Raw genomic sequence first — 23,884 nt, 5'->3', positions numbered from 1 at the left:
GTGGAAGATGGAGGCAAAGTGGATGAAGTCGACAAGTTCAGTATGGGTTCAGGAAGCAGCACCATTGCAGTCGTCGATGTTGTGTAGGAAAAGTGTGGGGCAGTCACCAGTGTAGGCTTGGAAAATAGACTGTTCCAAGTAGCCGACAAACAGGCAGGTATAGCTGGGACTCATGCGAGTGCCCATGGCTACCCTTTTTGTTTGAAGGAGGTGGGAGGAGCCAAAGGAGGAATTCTTAAGAGTGAGGACAAGTCCTGCTAGGCAGAGGAGAGTGGTGGTGGAGGGGAACTGGTTGGGTCTGATGTCCAGAAAGAAACAGAGAGCTTTGAGGCCTTCCTGGTCGGGGATGGAGGTGTATTGGGACTGGATATCCATAGTAAAAATAAAATGACAAGGGCCAGGGAATCTGAGATCATTGAAATCCACCACCTGAAATGTATTTCCTTTGCTCCTATAATTAATCAAGATTCAAGCTAAACTATCATTAAGTACTTTACATTTCTCCGCAGTACTCACTGAAGTTGGACAAAGGGGACTATGTGATTCGCCTCCAGATTCGGCATGAGTCGCTGAGCGAGCTGGAACACTTAACAGACTTGCCGTTCCATATCAGCCGCAAGCTCCCAGCCCCGTTAAACCTGGATGTATACCGGACCCACGTCAACGCCCTGCTCAACAAGAACAAGTGTGGCAGCATTACGCTGGATCCAAAATACACCATCCCATTCTACGTCACCACGTTGCCCGATGACAAGTAAGAAATTAGAACAAAGTGGAGTTGACTAAATCACATTGCTTAAGGCTTGAGAAAGTTTGGTGATTTGTGTGCAGTTGTGGTCACCTACCTACAAGAAAGATATCAATAAGATTGAATACCATAAGACCATAAGATATAGGAGCAGAATTAGGCCATTTGGCCCATCAAGTCTGCTCTGCTTTTCATCATGACTGATCCAATTTTCCTCTCAATCCGAATCTCCTACCTTCTCCCCATAACCCTTCATGCCCTGACCAGTCAATCTATTAACCTTTGCCTTAAATATACATAAAGACTTGGCCTCCAAAGCTACCTTTGGCAAAGAACTCCACAGATTCACCGCTCTCTGGTTAAAGAAATTGCTCCTCATCTCCATTCTGAAAGGACACCCCTCTATTCCGAGGCTGTGTCCTCTATCAAGGCCTTTCACCATTTAATAGGTTTCAATCAGGTCATCCCTCATTCTTCTGAATTCTAGTGAATACAGGCCCAGAGCCATCAAACGCTTTTCATATGACAAACCATTCAATCCTGGATTTAATTTTGTGAACCTTCTTTGAACCCTCTCCAGTTTCAGCACATCCTTTCTAAGATATGTGGCCCAAACCTGCTCACAACATTCTAAGTGAGGCTTCACCAGTGTTTTATAAAGTTTCAACATTACATCATTGCTTTTATATTCTAGTCCTTTTGAAATTAATACTAGCATTGCATTTGTCTTCCTCACCACAGACTCAACCTGCAAATTAACCTTTAGGGAATCCTGCACAAGGATTCCCAAGTCCCTTTGTGCCTCACTGTTTTGTATTTTCTTTCCATTTAGAAAGTAGTCAACCATTTCATTTCTTCTATTAAAGTGCATGACCATACACTTCCTGACACTGTATTCTATCTGCCATTTCTTTGCCCTTTCTCCTAATCCAAGTCATTCTGTAACCTCTCTACTTCCTCAAAACTGTCCTTCCACCTATCTTCATACCATCTGCAAACTTTGCAACAAAGCCATCAATTCCATTGACTTATAACTTAAAAAGAATCAGTCCCAGCCCAGACCCCAATGGAACACCACTAGTCACTGAGAACCAGTCAGAAAAGGCTCTGTTCCTTCTCTTTGCCTCCTGACTGCTTTATCCATGCTAGAATCTTTCCTGTAATACCATGGGTTCATAGCTTGTTAAGCAGACTCTTGTCAAAGATTTCTGAAAATCCAAGTACATAACATCAACCTATTTCCCCTTTGTCCATCCTGCTTGTTACTTCTTCAAAGAATTCCGGCAGATTTGTCAGGCAAGAGTTTCCCATGAAGAAGCCTTGCTGACTACTATGGCCTATCTTATCATTTTGCCTCCAAGTACCCTGAGACCTCATCCTTGATAATCAACTCCAACATCTTCCCAAACACTGAGGTCAGACTAACTGGCCTGTAGTTTCCTTTCTTCTACTTCTCTCACTTCTTGAAGAGACATTTGCAATTTTCCAGTCTTCCAGAACCATTCCAGAACTTAGTGATTCATGAAAGATCATCACGAATGCCTCCCAATCTCTTCAGCCACCTCTTTTGAAAAAAGGACCCAGTGGATCATCAGGGACTCCAGCCACCCCAACTACAAACTTTCTGCTGCTTCCATCTGGCAAACGGTACCACAGCTTTAAGGCCAGAACCAACAGGCTATGGGACAGCTTCTTTCACCAGGCCAACAGATTTATCAATACACATTGATCTTATTGCATATCTGACTGTACATTGTATCCTATTGTACATACATGTATACAATCTTAGTGTTTGGGCAATATCCTCCCAGATTTCCCTTCCGTATTGCTTATACATTGTGACAGAAATGTAACATCAAGATTTTTACTCCCTCACTGCGAGATGGATGCAAGAAATAAAATTCTAATTCAGAAGTCCGGGGTGGACACCATCTGGTCTAGATGACTTATCTACCTTCAGACCTTTCAGTTTCCCAAGAACCTTCTCTCTAGTTATGATAACTTCACACACTTGATGATTCCTGATATTTGGACTTTCTACAGTGAAGACTGTTGCAAAATACTTATTCACTTATTCTGCCATTCCATCATGGCTGATTTATTTTCCCTCTTAACCCTGTTCTCCTGTCTTGTCCCTGTAACCTTTACTATTGAGGAACCTATCAAATTCCACTTTAAATATACCCTGTGATTTGGCCTCCACAGTTGTCTGTGGCAATGAATTCCACAGATTTACCATCGTCTGAACAAAGAAATTCCTCTTCATCTCTGTTCTCAAGGGACATCCTCAATTCTGAGGCTGTGACTTCTGGTCCTAGACTCACCCAATTAGGAAATATCTAGGCCTTTCAATATTCAATAGATTTCAAAGAGATCCCCAGTCATTCATCTAAACTCCAGTGAGTACAGGCCCAGAGCCAGCAAACGCTCCTCATCTGTTAACCCTTTCATTCCTAGGTTATTCTCATGAACTTCTGACAAGATGAGTGTACAAGGTGGTATCCTCTCCCAGGTTAATAGCCCCACGTCCCAATTATACTCATTCGGTACACGCTGGGTATATAAGAATTAGCTTTATTTGTCACATGTACATTGAAACGTACAGTAACATGCCATTTTTGCATCAATGACAAGCACTGCCTGCAATTGTGCTGGGGACAACTGGCATGTGGCACCACTCCTCCCAGTACCAGCAAAGCATGTCCATAACTTATTAACCCTAACCTCTGACAGTTTTAAGATGTTCTCAAAATCTCCTTGACAACGCATAACATTCCCACTTCCTTTTGGGAATTCCTGACCTGTGATTACTTAAAATGCAGCATTTGGAATGACATTGAGAATCTCCAATCCATTAGGCAGGAGCACAAAGATACTGAGTGTAATCAGAAATGAGTTCATTATTACTGACATTATGTGGTGAAATGTGGTATTTTGCGGCAGCAGTACAGTGCAATATATTTTTTAAAAAATTATAGGTAGCAATAAGAAACATATATTTAAAAAATAGTGAAATAGTGTTCATTGATTCCTGGACCATTCAGAAATATGATGACAGAGGGGAACAAGCAGCACTGAGTGTGAGTCTTCAGGCTCCTTTACCTCCCCCTTGATGGTAGCAATGAGAAGAGGGCATGTCACAGATGGTGAGGGTCCTTCATGATGAATTCCACCTTCTTGAGTCATTGCCTTTTGAAGAAGTCCCTGATGGTGGGGAGGGTTGTGCCTGTGATGGGGCTGGCAGAGTTTACAACCCACTACAGTTTTTTCCCATCCAGTTCAATAGAGCATCCATACCAGACAGTGATGCAACCAGTTAGAATGCTGTTCGCAGTACATCTGTAGAAATTTGCTGGTCTTTGGTGACATATTAAATCTCATCAAACTACTAATGAAATATAGAGGCTGGCCTGCCATCTTTGTGTGAGGAAAAGATTGCACAACAAAGGGAGATGAGAATGATAAAGCTGCGATAGTTTGTCCACTCACAGAAGAAGCAGTTTCAACTTGTATTCTGTCCATTGACCTCCATTCTGAGGTGAGATGATCTGTGATCCTCCTTCCTTCCTGTCCAACCCCACTGGAACTTCGGCTTGGCTCTCGGTGTCAACTGTTATATCACTCTAACTGGCTGTGTTTACTGTTTCTGCTGTGTCTTTATGCCCATGAATAAGGATGATGTTAATTCCTTCTTTTTCATCTGCAGAGTTCCCAAAGGAATTGATATTGGCTGCTATCTTATGGGAACACTCACCCTTTCTAAAACTGAAATGGGCAAGAAAGCTGTAAGTATTGTTTTTTATCCTCGCTATCTCGGCACTGGCCAGCCTAAACTCCTGCAGTCTACATTGCATGTTAGTTTGTTAATAAGAGTTTTGGTAACCAGCTGCTGCCAGATTTAGCTGTTAGCATAGAACACTACAACACAGAAATGGGCCTTTTGGCCCACCTTGACCCTGGCAAACTATTGATCTGCCTAGCCCCATTAACCCATAGCTCTTCAAACCCCTCCCACCCATGTACCTATCCAAATTTCTCTTAAATGTTGAAATCGACCCCGCATCCACGGGTTCCACTGGTAGCTCATTCCACACTCTCACCACCCTCTCCCCTTAAACATTTCAGCTTTCACCCTTAACCCGTGATCTCTAGTTGTAGGCTCACCCAACCTCAGTGGAAAAAGCCTGCTTTCATTTACCCCATGTATACCCCTATCAAATCTCTGCACATTCTCCTGCCCTCTTGGGGAAAAAAGTCCTGATATATTCAACCTTTCCCTATAACTCAGGTCCTCAAATCCCAGCAACGTCCTTGTAAATTTTCTCTACACTCTTTCAATTTTACTTACATCTTTCCTATAAGTAGGTGTCCAGAACTATACACAATACTCCAATGTCTTATACAACTTCAGCATAACTCTACAATTCCTAGAATATGGAAACCTTTCAACGAGGCTCTGTTGATCAAATTTTGCCTGACCTTTAACATTTATTTAATATGGAACATAGAACATCACAGCACAGTACAGGCCTTTTGACCCAAAATGTTCTGCCAACCTTTTAACCTACTCAAAGAACAATCCAACACTTCTCTCTGGCATAGGACCCTATCTCTCTATCATCCATGTGCCTATCTACGAGTTTCTTAAACATCCCTGATGTATCTGCCTCTACCACTATCTCTAGCAGGGCATTCCATGTACTCATGAGGTGTGTTTAAAAAAAAACTACTTCTGGCCTCCTCCCCACCCCCATACTTTCACTTTAAACTTATGCCCTTTTTGCCTTAGGCATTTTTAATGCCTGTGTAACGCTCAGCTATATTGGCTCGTATGTATCTCGGAGAAATCCCGCCTGAACGCTTCCCGCCAGGCTGGTTACTGTACCCCTGCCGCCCAAGTCAATCCCAAATGTCAATCATCAGCCAGCACACACAGTACATTTTATCAAGTACACTTTTATAGATATTATTAAGTCTATGAAATTAATATAAGTTCGATACAGAAATAGAAGGAATGGGAAAAGGTGCCAGACTTATCAAAGTCCAAGTTCTTCGCGCGCAACCGTTAGAGCTCAATTGATTCCTGACGACCACCCGGATCGTGTCAACTCACGGCTTGGGACCTCCCTGAGTGATCGACCGGAGCCTCTCCGCACGTCTGCCGTCCTCCCCGACTCTCCGCCGTCCTCCCTGTCTCTCCTACGACTCCCCGTCTCTCCGCCAACCACCCCGTCTCTCCGCCGTCCTCCCCGTCTCTCCTCCGACTCCCGGTCTCTCCACCGTCCTCCCCGTCTCTCCTCCGACTCCCCGTCTCTCCTCCGACTCCCCGTCTCTCCTCCGACTCCCCGTCTCTCCTCCGACTCCCCGTCTCTCCATCGTCCTCCCCGTCTCTCCATCGTCCTCCCCGTCTCTCCATCGGCCTCCCCGTCTCTCCATCGGCCTCCCCGTCTCTCCTCCGACTCCCCGTCTCTCCTCCGACTCCCCGTCTCCCCTCCGACTCCCCGTCTCCCCTCCGACTCCCCGTCTCCCCTCCGACTCCCCGTCTCTCCACGGTCCTCCCCGTCTCTCCTCCGACTCCTCGTCTCTCCACCGTTCTCCTCGTCTCTCCACCGTTCTCCTCGTCTCTCCTCCGACTCCCCGACTCTCCTCCGACTCCCCGTCTCCCCTCCGACTCCCCGTCTCCCCTTTGACTCCCCGTCTCTCCACCGTCCTCCTCGTCTCCCCACCGTCCTCCTCGTCTCCCCTCCGACTCCCCGTCTCTCCACCGTCCTCCTCGTCTCTCCTCCGACTCCGTCTCTCCACCGTCCTCCCCGTCTCTCCTCCGACTCCCTGTCTCTCCATCGTCCTCCCCGTCTCTCCATCGTCCTCCCCGTCTCTCCTCCGACTCCCCGTCTCTCCATCGTCCTCCCCGTCTCTCCATCGTCCTCCCTGTCTCTCCGTCATCCTCCCCGTCTCTCCATCGTCCTCCCTGTCTCTCCGTCGTCCTCCCCGTCTCTCCTCTGACTCCTCATCTCCCCTCCGACTCCCTGTCTCTCCACCGTCCTCCTCGTCTCCCCTCCGACTCCCTGTCTCTCCACCGTCCTCCTCGTCTCTCCTCCGACTCCCTGTCTCTCCACTGTTCTCCCCGTCCCTCCTCCGACTCCCCGTCTCTCCATCGTCCTCCCCGTCTCTCCTCCGTCCTCCCCGTCTCTCCTCCCACTCCCCGTCTCTCCTCCGACTCCCCGTCTCTCCACCGTCCTCCCCGTCTCTCCACCGTCCTCCTCGTCTCTCCTCCGACTCCCTGTCTCTCCACTGTCCTCCTCGTCTCTCCTCCGACTCCCCGTCTCTCCACCGTCCTCCTCGTCTCTCCACCGTCCTCCTCGTCTCTCCTCCGACTCCCCGTCAAAAACCCCGTCCACAGTCATATGAGACAGCATTATCACATACCATGAGCACCCATTGGCTGATAGCACCCTGCTGTCTGTTTTAACCCAAGTAAATTTCCAGCTAGAGACTTTCTCAGCATTTAACATAACAAGAAAGCCATTTTAATCCACACACGCAGCAGTTTAGAAGATTAACATAACAAAGAAGAAACCCCAAACACCCACAACTATCAGAAAACTTTATGGGATACAAATTTAAACACCAACTGAAAATCTATTTACTTAACCTGGTTTATAACTAATACCACTTCATCTTATTTTCATGTTTGCACTTTTATCCCATTGTAAAGCTCCTTGAGTTACACTGTCTGTCTGAAAAGTACTCTATAGATAAAGTTATTATTATCATAAAATTTCTAGTAGGCCTGCCACTGTCCTGCACTGTAGGCACTTTAAACCACTTGTTATAATGCTGTTTACATTCTGGTAGTTATGTACTGTATTTATAAACATTTTATTCCCTATCCATCCTTTAACCTCTAACTTTATTTTTTACATAATTTTTATAATTGTTGAATGTTTTTGTTTGTGCATGTAACGTCCTGACCAACACAGCACAGCATGTTCCTAATACACGTAAATGTATATGGTGAATAACTCTGATCGTTGATCCTTTTAAAAAAAAAAGTCTTCTCAATTTTTCAGTTGACCACCAGTATTCGCACCTGTAGAGTTCCTGAATTCCATTGCCCTTTGCTCCACATTTGGCTTCCATTCTTTCTGAGGCTTCACACTCTGGACTATCTTCCACCTTCTCTTCTCCCTTTTCCTCAGAACTGAAGCTATTGCCCAGAAGGAAGGAAAATCATAGTTATTTGGAAGATTGTTTCCACTGTCTGGGTCAGTACTGATCTCTTTGGCCCATGATGCTGTGACGTCCTTTTAAACTACTCCTCACTCAATCTAACCCTTCCCTCCTACACAGCCCGTAATCCTCCATTTTTCTTTCATCCATGTGCTTCCTAAATGTTCCTAATGTATTTGCTTGTACCACCAATTCTGAGAGTGTTTTATGCACTTAGTGCTCTCTGTTTAAAAAAAAAATGTTTACTTCTGACATCTCCCCTAAACTTCCAACCATTCCCCAAGTATTAGCCATTACTGTTCTGGGAAAAAGATGCTGTCTATATCTGTCTATGTCTCTTATCGTCTTGTACATCTCTGTCAAGTCACCTCTCATCCTCCTTCGCACTAAAGAGAAGCACCCTAGCTTGTTCAGCCTTCCTTCACAAAAATGTGCTCTCTAATTTAGGTAGCATCCTGGTAAATTGCCTCTGTACCCTCTCTAAGGCTTCCACATCCTTCCTATTATGAGGTGACCAGAACTGAACACAATGCTTCAAGAGTGGTCTAACCAGGGTTTTACAGAGCTGCAACATTACCTCGCGGCTCTTGAACTCAATCCCCTGACTAATGAAGGCCAATATTCCATACACCACCTCAGCCACCCTATCACCTTGTGTGGTGTCATTAAGTGTTTCCTTTTGTATATTACAATACGAAAAGTACTCCTTTGGTTATAAAATTCTTTGTGACATTGAATTCATGAAAGAAGCTGTTTTTTCCTTGTGCTTGATGTTGCGTTTTTTCTTTACTCTTCTGGAACCTGAAAAGTAGAGGCCAATTGCTCTTAATAACCAGTCCCTGCTGGCTGCTGTTGGTGACTTTTTCACTTTATGATTAAACTCTGCTGTGATCCAATATAACGCAGAGCAGCCAGAACCTGGAGTGAAGCACTGAATGTCCTTTCAAAGGGGTAATGTCTGTATGGAACAGCTTTTCTACTGGAATGAGTTTATTATTGTCACATGTACCGAGATACAGTGAAAAACCATAATGTATAAGACCATAAGTTTTAGGAGTAGAATTAGGCCATTTGGTCCCTCCAGTCTGCTCCGCCATTTCCTCATGACTGATCCATTTTCCCTCTCAGCCCAGGTCTCCTGCCATCTCCCTGTATCCTTTCATGCCCTGGCTGATCAGCTTTTCAGGCATACTCTTCATACAGATCAAATCATTGCACAATGTATTTAGATAGAGCAAGGGAAAACAATAACAAAGCAACACACAGAATGCTGGAGGAACAGTAGCAATATAGAATAAGGTGTAACAGCTACAGAGAAAGTGCAGTGCAAGTAAACGATAAAAGTACAAGATCATAATGAGATAGATTTTGAGGTCAAGTGTCCATCTTATCATACTAGGGAACCATTTAATACTCTTGTAACAGTGGGTGGAAGCTGTCCCTAAGCCTAGTGGTACGTGCTTTTAGGCTTTTGTATCTTCTGCCCGATGGGAGGATGGAGAAGAGAAAATGTCCAGGGTGGGTGGGGTCTTTGATTATGCTGGCGGCTTTACTGAGACAGCGAGAAGTGTGGACAGAGTCATTGGAGGGGAGGCTGGTTCCTGTGACGTGCTGAGCTCTGCAGTTCCTTGCTGTCATGTGCAGAGCCATTGCCGTGCCATGCAGTTATGCATCCAGACAGAATGCTTTCTGTAGTGCATCAATAAAGATTGGTAAGGGTCGATGGGAATTGCCAGACTTATTTAGTTTCCTGAAGAAGTAGAGGCGTTGGTGAACTTTCTTGACTGTGACATCAATGTGTTTTTTTGCAGTAGAAAGGTGCTACAAGCTGAACAAAGGTCCTACAATTCTTACAGCTGAACTGCACAATTGTTTTTGCAAAGCACAGATGTTAAGTTGAAATTTTACTCCTTGTGTCGATGATTCAGTCTGGCTGGTTCGAGGTTTCGTAACTGCGGGTGGTCATTCTGATAGGAAGTAGATTTCATGGTTCTGTTCACAGACTGAATTAATCAGCCGTGCTCTCTGCACCTGGCAACTCTGGTCAAGCTCTTCATCTTTCTTCAGCTTGTTCAGTCGAAAGAATATTATACTGAGTTTTTTTGCATCTGGCAGCAAATCCCAACACCGTGCATCGCTGTTGCCCTTTTGACTCGGTACAATATATCAAGTCATAGAATCATATAGCATACAGAGGCCCTTTAGCCCAGGTCATCAATGCTGACTTGCTGAGCTAGTCCCATCTGCCTATTTCAGCTCCTATGTCTTATAGCCTTATATGCTGTCAAGCAGATATTTATCAGACCACTTGGTATGATATTAGAATTCAGGAAAAAACTACAAATGACAAAGACTGATAGATAATCTGTTGTTATATTGAATGTAGAAATTTGACGTGCCAATGGATCCCACCGTCCTTTATATTTTCCTTGAGACTTCATTCACAATTTTGAAGATCTCGGATGAGCTGTAAGATAGTATTAGACAGCCATTATCCTTACCCCTAAACTCAGTGTCCCTAAAATAGCTGGATATCAAATGAATTGATAGATCGATAATTCAAAGGTTCATTTATTATCAAAGTTAACAGCTAAAATTCTTCAATTCTCCGGGTAGCCATGGAAACAAGAAAGTAAAGAATGGGAGGACAATCATCAACCCCAAACTCCTTCCGCACAAAAGATAACAAACATAAACAGAACAGGCACATTGACCCCCCCCCCAAAATCCCTCCTCCCACACAAAAACCAAGCAAAATGGAACAGGCGCATCAACCCCCAAATCCCTCCTCCTGCACAAAAAAGAAACAAAAAACATAGATCGACCCCCAAATGCCTCCTCCCACAGGGAAAAAAACTAATGAAACAGATAATTGATCAAGTTGATTTGATTAGAGGTATACAAAGTGATAAGAGGCGTAGATTTAGTTGGAAGCCAGAGACTTTTCCCCAGGGCAGAAATGCTAATACGAGGGGTCATAATTTTAAGGTAATTGTAGGAAAGTTATAGGGGGGATGTCAGAGGTAAATTCTTTACTGAGAGAGTGGTGGATACATGGAATACGCTTGCCTGGGTTGGTGGTAGAGGCAGATACATATGGGCACTTAAAAGACTCTTAGGTACATGGATGATAGAAAAATGGAGGGATGTGTAGGAGGCAAGTGTTAGATTGATCTTAGAGTAGGTTAAAAGGTCAGCACAACATTGTGAGCCGAAGGGCCTGTACTGTGCTGTAATGTTTGGTGTTGTATGAACTTTGAGTAAACCTTTCACTGCCGAGAACCTTCCAGTGAAATCAGAAGGTGAGGTGGCAAATGAAGTTACACAAATTCAGATTCTTGCCTTGTGCTGCTGTCACTGAAATGTCATTTGGAGTTGTGATCAGTCTCTGGGCTGGAGCTTGCACGTGTAACTCTGATTCGGTGGTGAGCTTGTTGCCAAGTGAGCATTACCATGCATACTAATAGTGTAATTATTTTCAGGACGTGCACACCGTGTTCTACCACCTGATACCCCCTCCAAACAAGATGAAGAATGGCAGCAAAGATAAGCCATCCAAAGAAAAAGAAAAAGACCCAAAGGAACTGTATGAGGAGGCTTTAAGAGACCTCAGGATCCAATGGCTGCCCAAGTATGTAACGCAAATTCAGCCCATCAAAACCAATCTATTAAGAGCTAAGGGTCAGCTAAACAGGATGTGCAGCTCATTGTGAAGGTGGAAGCTGATGGTCCCTGCAATGATCTTTCTTCAGGATGAATCCATGCTAGAGGTTTCAGTGTACTCAAGACAGGGGCATGATGTGGGGCTGTATTCTTCTGTGATCATGTTAGTGACAAGAAGGCATAGTCTGTCAATTGTTGCGGGGTTAGTTTTATTTATTTTTATTTATTGATACGGCACAGTAACTGGCCTTTCCAGCCCAATGAGCCCACACTGCCTAATTACCCCCAGATGACCAATTAACCAACTAACTGGAAAGTGGGAGGAAACCAGAGCACCCAGAGGAAATCCATGTGGTCACAGGGAGAACGTACAAACTCCTTACACTAACTCAACCACCCCTGATGCACATTCCATGCACCCACGACTCTCTATATATTAAAAAAAACTACCTTTTACACACCCTTTTCCGATACTGTCCTCCAGTCACTTTAAATTTGTTGACTCTCATCTTAGCCATTTCTTCCCAGGTAAAAAGCGCTGGCTGTTCACTTTATCTATGCCTCTTATTGTATCAAGCGATTTCTCATCCTCCTTCATTCCAAAGAGAATGGTCGTAACTCGCTCGACATGTCCTCTTGAGGGTAGAGTACACATAACGTGTTCTCTAATCCAGGTAAATCTACTCTGCACTCACTCTAACGCTTTAGAATCTTATTAGATTAGATTATGAGGACACGCAGTCCTCTTTTATTGTCATTTAGTAATGCATGCATTAAGAAATGATGCAATTTGTTCCTCCAGAATGATATCACAGAAACACAAGACAAACCAAGACTTAAAAAAAAAACTGACAAAAACCACATAATTATAACATATAGTTACAACAGTGCAAAGCAATACCTTAAGTTTAAGAGACTACTAGACAGGTATATGGAGGAATCTAAGGTGGGGGCTTATATGGGAGGCAGGGTTTGAGGGTCGGCACAACATTGTGGGCCGAAGGGCCTGTACTGTGCTGTACTATTCTATGTTCTATGTAATTTGATGAAGAACAGACCATGGGCACAGTAAAAATAAGTCTCAAAGTTTCCACATCCTTCCTATAATGAGGCGTCCAGAACTGGACACAATAGTCCAAATGTGGTGTAACCGAGTTCTATGTAACTACAACTCAATTCCCTGATTAACGAAATCCAACACTTCATACATGTTCTTAACCACCCTATCAACTTGCACGCCAGCCTGAGGGGATCTATGGACGTGGACCCAAAGATCCTTCTGTACCTTCACTCTAAGAGTCCTGCCATTAACTCTGTACTCTACCTTTAAGTTTGACCTGCAAAGTGAATCACTTCACACTTTTTCGGATTGAGCTCCACCTGCCAGTTTAAAGTATCATCATCTTCATTATGTGCCATGTCGTATGAGGTAGTCATTCATGGTCCCATTACTATGATTATTCTTGACAAATTTTTCTAAGAAGTGGTTAGCCATTGTCTTCTGAACAGGGTCTTTACAAGATGGGTGATGCCAGCCATTATCAATACTCTTCAGAGATTGCCTGACATCAGTGGTCTTGTAATATGCACAAGCTGTTCATACAACCATCCACCACCTGCTTCCATGAGTTCATGTGACCCTGATCGGGGGGGTTAAGCAGGTGCTACACCTTGCCCAAGGATGACTTGTAGGCCAGTGGAGGGAAGGAGCACCTTACGCCTCCTTTGGTAGAGACATATCTCAACCCCACCACTTGAGTATAAAATATTATTTAAAAAAAACTAGAAACTGAAATACTGATTCTGCTGCTGCAAAGTCTAGAATTGAAGAGCATAGTTTTGGGATAACGATCCTGTGATCCAGGATTGGGATAAGACAGTATTTACCTCAGCACATTGTGCTTCTTGGAATTCTCTAGCCTAGGGAGCTGTGGCTCTTCATCGTTCCATTTCATTTGACACTGAGATTGATGAGGTAATCGTGAAAAATAGGGTAATGTGAGAGGTGAGATGAGTTTGGGTCGGAATAGTAGCATAGCACTTAGTATAACACCCTTACAAACCCAGTAAGCTGGGTTCAGTTCTGTAACTATATGTAAGGAGTTTGTACGTTTTCTCAGTCACAGCATAGGTTTCCTCGGGGTACACCAGTGTGCTCCCACATTCCAAACACCTGCAAGTTAGTGGGTACATGGGCAGAGAGGGTTCATTATGCCAGAAGAGCCTGTTACCATGCTGTATCTCTTAAAGTTCTAAAGCCAGTTCATGGAAATTTATGTTCTGCTCTTGTTATACTTAAAAGTTTGCTTTCATCTTTATTTCTTTTCGATTGATATTTGATCTCTGAACCCTTGAAAAGTAGTTCAAATTGAATAACCTTCCTGTCCATTCAACCTGAAACTGTACCCTTATAAGGTGCAGCCTTTTACCCTGAAAGGGTGGTTGTATGGTTGAGTAAGTTTGCAGATGATATGAAGATTGGTGGTATTGTAGATAGCATAGAAGACTGGCAAAGAATACAGCAAGATATAGATCAGTTGCAGATATGGGCAGAAAAATGGCAAATAGAGTTTAACCCAGCCAAATGTTAAATGTTGCACCTTGGTAGGTTAAATGTAAAGAGACAGTAGAGGGATGAGCGGAAGGATCCAAGTTCGTATCTCCCTGAAAGTAGCTACACAGTTTGATAGCATGGTTACAAAGGCATATGGCATGCTTGCCTTTACTAGGCGAGGCATTGAGTTCAAAAGTCAGGAAGTTATGTTGCAGCTTTATAAAACTCTAGTTAGCCTAATCTGGAGTATTGCATACTGTTCTGGTTACTCCTCTGGTTAGAGGAAAGATGGCAAGGCTTTGGAGAGGGTGCAGAAGAGGTTTATGAGAAAGTTGCCTGGATTAGAGGGCATGAGCTATAACGAGAGGTTGGACAAACTTGGGTTGTTTTCTCTGGAGCAGTGGAGGCTGAGGGGAAGAGTTGATAGAAATTTATAAGATTATGAGAGGCATAGACAGAATAGACAGGCAATATCTTTTTCCTAGGGTTGAAATGTCTAATACCAGAGGAAATGAATTTAAGGTGAGGGGGGGTAATTTCAAAGGAGAAGTGAGGGGCAGGTTTTTTACTTGCAGGTTTTTTACTTGACAATGCTGGGTGCCTGGAATGTGCTGCCTGGGGTGGTGGTAGAGGTAGATACATGAGGGATTTTTTTGGAGACGTTCAGATAGGCACATGAATGTGAGGGAAATGGGATGATATGGACATTGTGTAAGCAGAAGGGATTAGTTTAGTTGCTATTAATTTAATTGATTTGGCACAACATTGTGGACCAAAGGGCTGGTTCCTATGCTGTACTGTTCTATGCACCCATTCTGTAATTTCAGCTGCTGGAGATCCAAAGCTTTCAGCAACTTGCCAGTTCTGTGTGGGGAACCTGTCTCTCCAAAACAGTGACAGACCCAGATTATCTCTGAACTTTATCTTCTCTCACAGACTGGAACAACATGAGGAACTGACATCAATGTACCCTGAAAACTTACCTGTACATATTGCTTACCTCACCAGCCTTGATTCTGGAAAGGTACGTTGTCTCTTGCCTACTTACTTTCGGGGGGGGGGGGGGAGGTATGTATGTCAGAGGTAGGATATTTTTACACAGAGTGCTAGATGCATGGCCTGAGGTGGTGGTAGATGGAGATGCATTAGGGGCATTTAAGAGACTCTTGGGCACATGAATGATAGAAAAATGCAGGGCTATGTGGAGTGAAGTATTAGATTGATCTTAGAGTAGGTTAAAAGTTCAACACAACATCAAGGGCTGAAGAGCCTTTACTGTGCTGTAATGTCGATGTTCTACGTTTATTGTGGGGGTGGAACTGGACTCTCTCATAGTGGTGTCTGAAAAGAGGATGCTGTCTAAGTTGCATGCCATCTTGGTCAATGTCTCCCATCCACTACATAATGTACTGGGTGGGCACAGAAGTACATTCAGCCAGAGACTCATTCCACCGAGATGCAACACAGAGCGTCATAGGAAGTCATTCCTGCCTGTGGCCATCAAACTTTACAACTCCTCCCTTGGAGGGTCAGACACCCTGAGCCAATAGGCTGGTCCTGGACTTATTTCATAATTCACTGGCATAATTTACATTTTACTATTTAACTATTTATGGTTCTATTACTATTTATTATTTATGGTGCAACTGTAACGAAAACCAATTTCCCCCGGGATCAGTATGACTATGACTATAATAAGATCATTCATATTCTTCCTGACTCCAGAAAATTTAGGTCTATTCTACCCACTCTCACCTTAATGAACAATCTGCCCATCCCAGCATTTAATTTAGGGAATCTTATCTTTTTTTATTTAGAGACGCAGCGTGGAACAGGCCTTTCTAGCCAACAAGCCACACAGCCAAGCAACCAACTGATTTAACCCTAGTCCAATCACATGACAATTTTACAATGACCAATTTGTACATCTTTAGACTAAGCGAGGAATCTGAAGCCCTGGGAGGAAACCCACACAGTTCACAGGGAGAACGTACAAACTCCTTACAGATGGCGCAGGAAGTGAACACTGAACTCTTGACACCCTGAGCTGTAATATCGTCATGCTAACCGCAACGCTACCTTGGCACCCCTAAGTAGCATTGCAGTTAGCATTGTAATAGTAGTGCAGTACTAAGGCAAATTCAGCTTTCCCGAGTTATGCAGTCCTCAAGGACTGCATCAAGACTTCGCTGCCTATACCTGCTGTAACAGTGCCAAAAATGTTCTTAATTACTTTGTGTTCTTGATCTACTCTTATTCACTTGATGCAGTTATAATTCAGTTTATAATTCAGCTGATTTAACAATTGACATGCCTTCGAAATCTTCAGCCTCCAACATCTAGGAGCACAAGGTCACTTAGGAACCCCATCACGCCAACGTTCTAACTTGACAGCCCCTTCATGGTTTGTGGGGTAGAATCCTGTAATCCTGCTACTGATGTATCTTTAAAAGAGCATTGTAGAATAAGGTGCAAATGCTGGCCTTAGCAGTAAATTGGCTTATTATTGTCACATGTACTGAGGTACAGTGAAAAACTTGTCTTGCATAATGTACAGTACATACAGTACAAGGTAAAGTAATAAAATGCAGAGTAAAATGTAACACAAAGTGCAATGCAGGTAAACAGTACAATCATAATGATTATAAGGTCCAGAGTTTATCTGACTGTACCAGGGAACTATTCAATACTCTTATAACAGTGGGGTAGAAGCCATCCTTGAGCCTGGTGGTATGTACTTGTAGGCTTTTCTACCTTCTGCCCAATGAGAAGTGGGAGAAGAGAGGGTGGATGGGGTCTGTTTGTCAGGAAGATAAGGATCCCATTGCAGAAGGAGGTGTTGACTCGTAGGGTCTGGAGTTTTTGTAAGAGTTTGCTTGGAATTACAGTAATAAGTTGAAGCTGTAGTCAATAAACACTAGTCTAACTAGGGCATCTTTACTTGTTTCAGCAGTAGGCAATTGAAGTTGTTTAAGGCTGGAGTTGATGCAAGGCATGACCAACCTCCAGAAACACTTCATGATGGCAGATGTCAAAGCGACTAGGTTGTGTAGGCATGTTATCCTGATTTTCTTAAGTAAAAGAATTGATTTTCATTTGTACTGTTAATTCTGTTGTGCTTTTTTTAGGTGAATTTGAATTCTCATACTGCACTGTTGCATTTCCATTATCTCTATTGACAGATACCGCAGAGGAAATTAGCAAGTCGGCAGCATTTGTTGAGGCAGAGGAATAATTGACATTCCTTTCTAGAATATTGCTCCAACCTGATCCCTTGTACTAATTCTCTCCACTGCCCCACTGAACTATTCTCACCCAAAAGCTTCCTTTTGCCTCTTCTCAAGGCTGCCTCAGTGGGCACTCAGTTGACAGGTTGCTTTCCATTCCTAGGAACGGCTGAAGAGGCTAGATGAAATCATTCAAGCTGCTGATGTGGTTATCTCACACATTGACCAAAAAGCCTTGGTGACTAACTTGGTCATGAAGACTGACCCAAGACCAGATGCTGCAGCAATCAAAAGGTATGTGCCTAAATGTGTGTGCAAACAATAGCCCATGAAAAGGCTGGGGAGATTAGGATCATGGATTAACTTTATCTTCCATATACCTTACTGCCTGTTACACTGCTGCTGTTTAGGGCAGCAATGAAGGTCCTCCATCTCTGTCTGTCCTGGGCCATCAAACCTAATTTTGTCTTAGTTTTGGCAGTGTTCAGTCCTTCCTTCATCATACCAGTAGTTTCCTTTGGTTTTCACTACTGTCAGTCGTACAAGCCTTGGGTGGAGACTCAGGAATACTGTCACACACAGATGTAGAAGGATTCTTCATTTCTGTTTCCATTACAGTTTTGTTTTATCAGTCAGGCATTAACCCGGAGCTGAACCTCCAAACCTGGAGGACTGGTGGACCACTCTTAGTCTGGCCTCTACCCTTTGACCCTTATGGCATGAGTGACCTACCAAGAGTCAAAGCACAAGGCCCTGACTCCAGCCAACATAGCTCTCTGATTCATTGAGGCACAGAAGCCTCCAAACCCTTCAATAAGGGTATGGTCCTCATGGAGGATATACATTTACATGTCTGAGGAATTCGCTGTGGTATGTTGGCGCAACAAGCACAACAAAAAAAACAACATTCAACAATTATAAAGAATTATATACAGAGAGGTTAATAGTACGGTTAGAATAAAGTGTGCACAAATGCATAAATATCAGCATGTACTTACGATGTAAACAGTATTAAAAAAGTGGTTTAAACGGTTTACTGTGCAATGCAATGATTGAGGTAATAGATATGGGATGGAGGGGCGCGAGTAGCTAACTAGAATGGTTGATTAGACTAACTGCCTTAGGGAAAAGAGGTTTAAGGTGGCATGAAGTTTTTGTTTTAATAGCCCTATAGTGCTTTTCAGAAGGGATCTTTTAGAAAAGGCAATATGTGGGCGGATAGTGTCTGAAATGATTTTTTTTCTGCCTGCTTTGTCCTGGACACATACAAGTCCTGCAGTGATGATAGACTACAGCCAGTGCTGACCTGACTGCATGCTGTAGTTGGCTGCCTCCTTGCTTTTATATTCTGGTCCTCTTGAAATGAATGCTAACATTGCATATACCTTCCTCACCATAAAGTCAACCTGCAAATTAACATTTAGTGAATTCTGCACAAGTCCATTTGCACCTCAGTTTTTTGTATTTTCTCTCCGTTTAGAAAATAGACAACCCTTTCATTTTTTTCTACCGAAGTGCATGACTTTCTTCCTACAGAACTCCAACAGATTTGTAAAGCAAGATTTTCCCTTAAGGAAACCATACTGACTGCAGCCTATTTTATCATGTGCCTCCAAGTACCCTGAGACTTCATTCTAATAATCGAATCCACCATCTTCCCAAACACTGAAGTCAAACTAGCTGGTGTTATAGTTTCCTTTCTTCTGCCTCTCCGTTCTTGAAGAGTGGATTGACATTTGCAATTCTCGAGTCTTCCGGAACCATTCCAGAATCTAGTGATTCTTCAAAGATCATTACTAATGCTTCCATAATCTCTTCAGCCACCTCTTTCAGAACCCTGGGGTGTATACCATCTGGCCCAGGTGACTTATCCACCTTCAGACCTTTGAATTTCCCAAGAAGCTTATAAGGCTAGCAGGAAGGAGCTTAAGAATGAAATTAGGAGAGCTATAAGGGGCCATGAGAAGGCCTTGGTGAGCAAGATTAAGGAAACCCCCAAGGTATTCTACAAGTATGTGAAGAGCAAAAGGATAAGACATGAGAGAACAGGACCAATCAAGTGTGACAGTGGAAAAGTGTGTATCGAAACGGAGGAGATAGCTGAGATACTTAATGAATACTTTGCTTCAGTATTCACTACGGAAAAGGATCTTGGAAATTGTAGAGATGACTTACAGCAGATTGAAAAGCTTGAGCATCTAGATATTAAGAAAGAGGATGTGCTGGAGCTTTTTGAAAGCATCACGTTGGATAAGTCTCCGGGACCGGACAAGATGCGCCCCAGGCTACTCTGGGAGGCGAGGGAGGAGATTGCTGAGCCTCTGGCGATGATCTTTGCATCATCAATGGGGGCAGGAGAGGTGCCGGAGGATTGGGGGGTGGGGGGGTGGTTGCAGGTGTTGTTCCCTTATTCAAGAAAGGCAGTAGAGATAGCCCAGGAAATTATAGACCAGTGAGTCTTCCTTGAGTGGTACTTGAAAATCTTCTGAGGTGTATATATTTCAATGCTAGGAGTATTGCGGGGAAGGCGGATGGGTTGAGGGCGTGGATTGACACGTGGAATTATGATGTTGTAGCAATTAGTGAAACTTGGCTACAGGAGGGACAGGACTGGCAGCTTAATATTCCAGGGTTCCGATGTTTCAGATGTGATCGAGGTAGAGGAATGAAAGGTGGAGGAGTAGCATTGCTGGTTAGGGAAAATATTACAGCAGTGCTCAGGCAGGACAGATTAGAGGGCTTGTCTACTGAGTCCTTATGGGTGGAGCTGAGAAACAGGAAAGGTATGGCCACATTAGTGGGATTGTATTACAGACCACCCAATAGTCAACGAGACTTGGAAGAGCAAATCTGCAGAGAGATAGCAGGCAACTGCAGGAAACATAAAGTTGTGGTGGTAGGGGATTTTAATTTTCCATACATTGATTGGGACTCCCATACTGTTAGGGGTCTAGATGGTTTAGAGTTTGTAAAATGTGTTCAGGAAAGTTTTCTAAATCAATATATAGAGAGACCAACTAGAGGGGATGCAATATTGGATCTCCTGTTAGGAAACGAATTAGGGCAAGTGACAGAAGTCTGTGCAGGGGAGCATTTTCGTTCCAGTGATCATAACACCACTAGTTTCAATTTGATCATGGACAAGGATAGATCTGGTCCTAGGGTTGAGGTTCTGAACTGGAAGAAGGCCAAATTTGAAGAAATGAGAGAGGATCTAAAAAGCGTGGATTGGGACAGGTTGTTCTCTGGCAAAGATGTGATTGGTAGGTGGGAAGCCTTCAAAGGGGAAATTTTGAGAGTGCAGAGTTTGTATGTTCCTGTCAGGATTAAAGGCAAATTGAATAGGAATAAGGAACCTTGGTTCTCAAGGGATATTGTAACTCTGATAAGGAAGAAGAGGGAGTTGTATGAAATGTATAGGAAACAGGGGGTAAATCAGGTGCTTGAGGAGTATAAGAAGTGCAAGAAAATACTTAAGAAAGAAATCAAGAGGGCAAAAAGAAGACATGAGGTTGCCTTGGCAGTCAAAGTGAAGGATAATCCAAAGAGCTTTTACAAGTATATTAAGAGCAAAAGGATTGTGAAGGATAAAATTGGTCCTCTTGAAGATCAGAGTGGTCGGCTTTGTGCGGAACCGAAGGAAATGGGGGAGATCTTAAATAGGTTTTTTGCGTCTGTATTTACTAAGGAAGCTGGCATGAAATCTATGGAATTAAGGGAATCAAGTAGTGAAACCATGGAAACTGTACAGATTGAAAAGGAGGAGGTGCTTGCTGTCTTGACGAAAATTAAAGTGGATAAATCCCCGGGACCTGACAGAGTGTTCCCTCGGACCTTGAAGGAGACTAGTGTTGAAATTGCGGGGGCCCTGGCAGAAATATTTAAAATGTAGCTGTCTACGGGTGAAGTGCCGGAGGATTGGAGAGTGGCTCATGTTGTTCCGTTGTTTAAAAAAGGATGGAAAAGTAATCCGGGAAATTATAGGCTGGTGAGTTTAACGTCAGTAGTAGGTAAGTTATTGGAGGGAGTACTAAGAGACAGAATCTACAAGCATTTGGATAGACAGGGACTTATTAGGAAGAGTCAACATGGCTTTGTGCGTGGTAGGTCATGTTTGACCAATCTGTTGGAGTTTTTCGAGGAGGTTACCAGGAAAGTGGATGAAGGGAAGACAGTGGATATTGTCTACATGGACTTCAGTAAGACCTTTGACAAGGTCCCGCATGGGAGGTTAGTTAGGAAAATTCAGTCGCTAGGTATACATGGAGAGGTGGTAAATTGGATTAGACATTGGCTCGATGGAAGAAGCCAGAGAGTGGTGGTAGAGAATTGCTTCTCTCAGTGGAGGCCTGTGACTAGTGGTGTGCCACAGGGATCAGTGCTGGGTCCATTGTTATTTGTCATCTATATCAATGATCTGGATGATAATGTGGTAAATTGGATCAGCAAGTTTGCTGATGATACAAAGATTGGAGGTGTAGTAGACAGTGAGGAAGGTTTTCAGAGCCTGCAGAGGGACTTGGACCAGCTGGAAAAATGGGCTGAAAAATGGCAGATGGAGTTTAATACGCACAAGTGTGAGGTATTGCATGTTGGAAGGACAAACCAATGTAGAACATACAGGGTTAATGGTAAGGCACTGAGGAGTGCAGTGGAACAGAGGGATCTGGGAATACAGATACAAAATTCCCTAAAAGTGTCGTCACAGGTAGATAGGGTCGTAAAGAGAGCTTTTGGTACATTGGCCTTTATTAATCGAAGTATTGAGTGTAAGAGCTGGAATGTTATGATGAGGTTGTATAAGGCATTGGTGAGGCCGAATCTGGAGTATTGTGTTCAGTTTTGGTCACCAAATTACAGGAAGGATATAAATAAGGTTGAAAGAGTGCAGAGAAGGTTTACAAGGATGTTGCCGGGACTTGAGGAACTCAGTTACAGAGGAAGGTTGAATAGGTTAGGACTTTATTCCCTGGAGCGTAGAAGAATGAGGGGAGATTTGATAGAGGTATATAAAATTATGATGGGTATAGATAGAGTGAATGCAAGCAGGCTTTTTCCACTGAGGCAAGGGGAGAAAAAAACCAGAGGACATGGGTTAAGGGTCGGGGGGGGGTGGAGTTTAAAGGGAACATTAGGTGGGGCTTCTTCACACAGAGAGTGGTGGGGGTATGGAATGAGCTGCCAGAAGAGGTGGTAAATTCGGGTTCTTTTTTAACATTTAAGAATAAGTTGGACAGATACATGGATGGGAGGTGTATGGAGGGATATGGTCCGTGTGCAGGTCAGTGGGACTAGGCAGAAAATGGTTCGGCACAGCCAAGAAGGGCCAAAGGGCCTGTTTCTGTGCTGTAGTTTCTATGGTTGGTAAGTTGATGGAAAAGATCCTGAGAGGCAGGATTTATGAACATTTGGAGAAGCATAATACGATCAGGAATAGTCAGCATGGCTTTCTCATAGGCAGGTCATGCCTTACGAGCCTGACTGAATTTTTCAGGCATCTGGAAATTGCTCCCAACGATGAACCAGACTTGACATCATTTTCTGACCTCAATCCAATAGAAAATTTGTGGGCAGAACTAAAAAAGCTGTGCGAGCAAGGAAACCTACAAACCTGACTCAGTTACACCAGTTCTGTCTGGAGGAATGGAACATAATTCCAGCAGCTTACTGTCAGAAGCTTGTGGAAGGCCACCCAAAACGTTTGACCCAAGTTAAACAATTTAAAGGCAATGCTACCAAGTACTAACAAAGTGTATGTAAACTTCTGACCCACTGGGAAAGTGATGAAAGAAATACAAGCTGAAATAAATCATTCTGTCTACTATTATTCTGACATTTCACATTCTTAAAATAGTGATCCTAACTGACCTAAGACAGGGAATGTTTTCTAGGAGTAAATGTTAGGAATTGTGAAAAACTGAGTTTAAATATATTTGGCTAAGGTGTATGTAAACTTCTGACTTCAACTGTAGCTCTGCATTTTTCTATCAATCATGTGCGTATCTAGCAGTTTCTTAAATGCTCCTAATGGCCTCTACTACCATGCCTAGCCGTATTCCATGCACTCACCACTTACTGTGTAAAGAACTTGCCTCTGACATCCCCGTAATACTTACCTCCAATCATCTTAAAATTATGCTTCTTGTATTATCCATTTCCGCCCTGGGAAAATGTTTCTGACTGTCCACTCTATCTATGCCTCTTATCATCTTTAATCTTCCCTCACTCCAAAGAGAAAAACCCTAACTCGCACAACCGTTCTTCATAAGACCCGCTGTTTAATTCGGGCAACATTCTGGAAAGGCTATTTTGCACTCTCTCTAAAGCTTCCACATCGAAATTAAGACTGCTGTTTACATCATCCTGAACATTCTAAATGTCCTCCTGTTGTTCAATGCTCAATGTGATTAGAGACATAGAAACACAGAAAACCTACAGCACAATACAGGCCCTTCAGCCCAC

General features: G+C 43.4%; 1 protein-coding gene across 1 annotated transcript in view; it reads left to right on the top strand.

Moving 5' to 3' along the window:
• Positions 1-23,884, top strand: part of LOC134353176 (tripeptidyl-peptidase 2-like) — a 201,819-nt gene that overhangs the window by 156,727 nt on the left and 21,208 nt on the right. The window contains exons 22-26 of the mRNA XM_063061169.1: positions 510-754; positions 4,455-4,533; positions 11,461-11,609; positions 15,132-15,219; positions 17,586-17,716. Coding sequence (XP_062917239.1) covers positions 510-754; positions 4,455-4,533; positions 11,461-11,609; positions 15,132-15,219; positions 17,586-17,716 — 692 coding nt within the window. The remainder of the gene's footprint in view (positions 1-509; positions 755-4,454; positions 4,534-11,460; positions 11,610-15,131; positions 15,220-17,585; positions 17,717-23,884) is intronic.

Source organism: Mobula hypostoma, chromosome 10, assembly GCF_963921235.1.
Source record: "Mobula hypostoma chromosome 10, sMobHyp1.1, whole genome shotgun sequence".
NCBI classification, from domain to species: domain Eukaryota; kingdom Metazoa; phylum Chordata; class Chondrichthyes; order Myliobatiformes; family Myliobatidae; genus Mobula; species Mobula hypostoma.
The sequence above is the reverse complement of the archived record's forward strand: the minus strand, read 5'-3'. Positions and strand labels throughout refer to the sequence as shown.